The sequence below is a fragment of the Egretta garzetta genome, unplaced genomic scaffold (genome assembly GCF_000687185.1).
Source record: "Egretta garzetta isolate BGI_Z169 unplaced genomic scaffold, ASM68718v1 scaffold590, whole genome shotgun sequence".
NCBI classification, from domain to species: Eukaryota; Metazoa; Chordata; class Aves; order Pelecaniformes; family Ardeidae; genus Egretta; species Egretta garzetta.
In genome coordinates, this window is record NW_009258304.1 from 165,948 (window position 1) to 171,623 (window position 5,676).

Here is a 5,676-nt window from a genome sequence, read left to right on the forward strand (position 1 = left end):
CTAAGGACAACAGGAATGCTCGGCTGCTACAAAGGAGTACTCCACAGCCAAGGGATGGCTTCAAGCCCAAGGGATGGCTTCAAGCAAAATGCATTTCCGGTACGTGCATCACCTCCTTCATCTTGACTCAGAAATACAGGACAACGTGACTAATTCCCAGAACACACAACCTGCGCACGGGTGGCTGAAGGAGCCAAGCTTACCCTACAAGCTTACCAGATGGAGACCAACAATAAAACCCAGCTGCTCTAGGGGACAGAAAACAAGCGCAACAAGAGGGACAAGATAAGCTGTTCCCCACTATGCTGCAACAAACTGGCCAGGTAAGCGACCATTTAATTCTGTCTCCCCATCTCATCTCCTGCACCAGTGCTCTTCCTCGGCAAAAACAAACGGAGATGGAGGCGTGCCAGCTTTCAGTACAAGTGACCATGTACAATTCTGTGAGGAGAATGGGAGACCTTGTGGGACGTTCAGGAACCAAAGCAAAGACTTTCCATTAGCTTCGTATCTGGGACACCCTCAGAGCTCACTGGAGTCTGGATTGAACGTGCTCAGCCTTCAACACTACAGAGTTTGAGATGGCAGGGTGGTGAACGCTCACAACTGCAGTGGAAACAACAAAGGTAAATACTCAGCACCTACAAATGGACTTTGACTCAGCCATTTTCTGCAAGACTGCCTGCTTCACGATACTTCCAGTCGAAGCGCAGTATCTGCCTCACCACTGGTAGCCAAGGCATGGCCGCCACAACCCAGAATTACTTTTAAGGAAATCATACGTCATTCTTCTAGATTTTATAACCCCATGCTGATGCCAGTTCCAGTACAGTAATAAAGCTCTTTGCTAATCCAAAGGCCCAAACCTGTTTAATCAATAAGGCAGCAAAAATGCCCTCCAAAAGAAGCTAAACTTCTTCCACTACAGAGACCAGCACTTAAGTCAGTGACAGTCCTACATTCTATTACTTAATGCAGATAAACCCAAAGCAGACTGAACAACCGATTCAAGGGCAAAATAGGTCTTAAATTTTCCCTAAGTACACTGTGCACCACTCTTGCAGTGTTTTGGCAAGGACTGGAGCCTAGCGTAAGCACTTTTGCAGATGCAAAAAGCTGTATCTAAGCTTGCCATCGGAGCACTGAATGATTGCTGTCCAGAAAGCCCTACAGAAATAAAGCAGATGTGCCACCCGTTTCTTTTGAGAAAGCTCTGGGTTGGAAGCTGGAGTACCTTCAGCTTACCAGCACGCTCACGGGTGAAGATCTAAGATACATCCTCCCCTCTTCCTCGCTGAAGAGCGCTGAACACCTGAATAGTTTTGTCACACTGGTGCTTTATGTCCTATGCATCGCCTCCGTGAGAATTCACAGAACTCTACCTCAACAACAGTTCACACTAGGAAGCACACCCGAACACAGCTTCTGTAAGCTTACACAGGTAGCGGACCTCACGTCTTTGGATCCAAATACTCAAAATGACTGGCTTCCATTCAAAAAATGGCTTAGTCGCTTTCAGTCTGAACTTGAACTAGCACATTCCTCTGACAGGGGAGCAAGAAGCAAACTACAAGGATCAATTAAGTAACAAAATGGGAAGAGGTGTCTTTAAACTGCATGGTCTTTATTTCAGTGCCAATATTACAGATACAACACAAATATCCCAGTCAGAAGTAACTCAAATAGAATCCAGGGGGTCTAATGTAGGCTCTGGAAATTAAACTGGGGAGGAGGTCTGGAATAACTGTGAAGAGCTACTTTGCAGCATAGTCTCTGATGAGTCTCCCAGTAGGAACAGAACCCTCAAAGACTGATCTACAAAATTAAATATGTCTTTTCTACCCATAAGCCACAACTAATGGGTTAAAAGGCTTTGAAACCGTCTGTGGTAGAAAACCAGCTGCTCCTTGGATCTCTACATCTCTCATACATCACCACACTTTCTGGGGAAGGTACAGAAGACTGCCTGTGAATCGGCATGGCTGTGGCTATTGATGGAAAGAAAGAAAATTCAAGTGTAAGGTCTTCATTTCCAAGTACAGCACCAAAGCAATTTTATTAGCTCTCACCAGCACCTCTTTTCCTGCACTGTCCCAGGTTTGCAGACGAACTCCCAAGACCTAGCTTGCTCTTGGCATGTATCACATAACTAAGAGGTGGGTGTATACAATAATGCACTGAATAGGCCATAAGAAGCCTCCAGCCCCTTCAGACGTAGGGGATACAAGAAGAAAGAGGCAGGGCAGCCTGACATTCCACAAGTCCCCAGTCTGAGCCCCATATGAAAGTGCCTGAAGGAATCCAGCTAGTAATGAATGACAACACGCCTTGCCCACCCCAGGGGAAAGAGACAGCAGAAAGAAGGGGAAGCTGCTCACTTGCTGCAGAGAGAAGTTTCCCTGCTAGAAATTCCAGACTTCTCTTCCAACCAGGCTGTGTTTCTTTGCAGGGAGGGCAAGGGGGAGGGGAGGAGGGAAGGGAATGTTGCTTCTGGCTGTGAATGCATGTGTGAGGGAGTGCACAGTAGCCTCCACAAGCCGCCAGCCTCATCAGCGGAGGAGAGGAGATTAGTCTTAACAGATATGCTTCAAAGTCAGCAATCACTTCAGGAAAATTCCTCCTCATCAGCAGGTCTCATCTGTTCCCCATGCCCATGGTGCAGTTTGGGGGATTGCCAAGGATCACAACCTTCTTCCCAGAGTTCTTTTGATTGGGTGGGGTGAGAATAAGAATGGTGCCAGAGCCTCACTGCCAAGACTGAGGGGGGAAGTTGTTGACTTCTGCTAGATCCTGCATTGCTGAGCCCTTGTGATTATATGTCAACTTGATCCGCATACGTAGTTGTTGCTACAAAAGAAAACGGGGAAAAAAAACAAAAACAAAACAAACACAAAACAAATTCAGGTCTTCGATAAAGGTCAGTGAATCCCCCCATGTCCAGCTCCCCTCCCTTATCCCATTAATAGAAAACACAGACCTTTCCTCACCACAAGAGCTTGCTGGAAGGATGTGCAGGGTAAGCTATCACACTGCAAATAAATATTTAATCTGGTAGGATGTTGATTTGTCACTGTAGTTCTCAGATCAGGTAAAAGCTCTCAGAAAAGCTATAGCACAGCTTCTACCCACATCTCTCTCTGCACTGGCCCTGCTCTCACAAGCACTGAAGTCCTTAAATACAAAAATAACTGCCTTAAAATCCCAGTTAACAATGGAAGAAAGCAGGAGGCAGATCTGGACTCTGCTGCTCTGCACTTTGGCTCACAGGGAGAGGTGTCATTTGCCATCCTAGCTGTTCACTCAACGCAGCGGTCTGGGAACTTTAAGCACTGCATAGCTCAGTAGCCATATGAAGGAAACAGCCTAAGAAAGACTGGAAACAGAGTCTCCAAGAACATTTCCACCGCAGTGAGTAAATGATTGAATAGCTCAGATGCTGTTTTACGTTCTGTCATTTGGCTGTCATCCAGATACTAGGTGGCCCTTACTCATAGCTAGAGCACAGTGTGCTCCAGCCAGGTTCCCTATTCTCCTCACTCTCAAAAAAACTTGTTTCCCAAAAACCCCAAAAAGGAAAAGGAAAAAGTGGCTGTTTCTGGCTCTTTTGCCCATACCGACAGGGAAATATGCAAAAAGCAGAGCAGAGGGAGGAAAGGAGACAACTGCTCCAACCAGCCTCAGGATAAAGAAAGTACGCTTTATCACCAATAGATTAACGTAATCCGTGGCGGGTTTTGCTATATTTGGTGTTCTTTTGGGAAACTGGCCATCAGTTTCAATCCAGCATAATGACGGTCCATGTCCAGGTGAACAGACTTTTTTACAACACTGACAAGACAAGCCGGTACCTCCTAAATAGCAAGGCTGTTCCGAGGTTCCTCCCTCGGAGTACTCCAGGTAACTACACTATCTCATGGACAGGGTTCTTGCAAAGCTGTACTTCCAGGCAGTAGCAATCTTAAGGACAGTAAGAGATGCACAAATGCCTGAGGTGGAAGAGTTAGAAAACAGTGGGCAAGAGAAGAGGGTAGTAAAATACTACTTTTTACCCTCTGTATTCTGAAGTGTTCACAGGAGTTCTGGTGTTCCAACAAGAAAGCATCCCACTATATAGGTGTGGGGCCCATCTGAGGTATGTATGTTGCAACTTCTGGCACCTTACAGGAAAGCTCCTAAACCCTCCCAAGTTCAGAAAGTAACTTTCAAGGTGATCTTTGAAAGTGCTCTACAATACCACAGAGAAATTCATATCAGATGTATATAAGACAAAGAGAATAATTAAGCCTTCTGCCTTAATATAGGCAGAGGGGAGCCCACTACATGGAGATAAGGGGAGATGCATGGAAACCGCAAAAACTGTGCACTAGGAGACAGCCATTTCAGTGAAATCTTGGTCTGGGATTTGAGAATTTTTCTAATCTGCACATCAGTCTAGCAGCAGCACTTAACATCTAGAGCAGTACCTAAGTGTTAGCCTGTGAAAAACTTAGGATGTTCTAAGTTCTTAAAGATGTGTAAGATCTTAAGGGTGGTTCCACAAAGGAAGAAATATGTGATCTCAATTTTATTTTTCTTTCTGATGCCATCTGAATACTTCTAAAGCCTCTTAAGGAAGACTTATGGGCCACACCTCTCCCTCCCCTCAAATCTCTTGTATCCCAGTCTTGAAGCCTGTCTTTTACAGCCTGAAGGCTGTAAACCAAATGGAATTATGATTAAATCACACCTAAAGATTCTTGCCATCAACTGTTTAAAACTACACTCATCACATTAAAAAAAAAATGACACCACTTGAGAAAAAAGACAATTCTGTTAAGATTATGGATCAAGCTATTTTTTGTGTAACAAACATTTCAAGTAATGCTGCTGCAGATAGCAAGAATGAATGTTAAATATATTTATATGGCAAGATGCTTGCCTTTCAGATATCACTTTTTCAACACATACAAACATCAGATTGAGCTCCTCTAGTAAGGCCATCTAAAAACTTGTTTAATAACCATTCTGATTGCAAGAAACATTAATGAATTCAAGAAGATAGCAAGCTGTGAATCTGTTTTAGCAGTATAACAAAAGAGAAGGCCAAACCTGTGCGTAGGGCCTGTCTTTTCTATAACTCTAACCAAAATGACTGTCATTAAAAACATCATTCACTACCGTCACTCATCAGAGACGCGTCCCTAACCAACTGCCACTAAATGCATGATTCGAAGAATACCTTTAGTAACTGTTCTCAGAGTCACTCACCTTCTGTGGATTCAGGACTTTAATGACCTGTGTGATGGTCCCCGAGTTAAATGCAGGGATGACACTGCTGCTGGGAGACAGGAGCTGCAGCTGGAATGTCTGAAGGAAGGGCAAAGAGAAAACAATTTGATGCTTAATCAAGTAAGAACATAAAGTGATTTGTTTGCACTGCGAGAAAGCAAGGAAAATTAAAGAGTTCAGTTCCTGGCCCTGACAGTATATGTACAGCCACTATAAAGTCAAATAATCAGTTCTTCAGTTCCCTATCTGTAAAGAACAAAATATTCACTGTCCCACCTGCTTTCTACACAAGTCAGACGCAGGTAGCACAAATGCCAGGGGATGAGGGCTCACTGTAGTGCATCAAATCAGCAGCGATGCACTGTTTCAAGTGTCACATGCAGAGGATCAGTCAAGACTACTCAGCAC

The 5,676-nt window shown here is 44.4% G+C and overlaps 1 protein-coding gene across 2 annotated transcripts in view; it reads right to left on the bottom strand.

The window, feature by feature from the left end:
- Positions 1-6: 6 nt before the first annotated feature.
- The window catches only part of AP1G1 (adaptor related protein complex 1 subunit gamma 1), a 36,144-nt gene continuing 30,474 nt past the window's right edge, over positions 7-5,676 (bottom strand). For both annotated transcript variants that reach the window (XM_009638894.2, XM_009638908.2), the window contains 2 exons: positions 5,248-5,346; positions 7-2,847 (listed from right to left, as the gene is read on the bottom strand). In XM_009638894.2, coding sequence (XP_009637189.1) covers positions 2,746-2,847; positions 5,248-5,346 — 201 coding nt within the window. In that variant the 3' untranslated portion in view covers positions 7-2,745. The remainder of the gene's footprint in view (positions 2,848-5,247; positions 5,347-5,676) is intronic.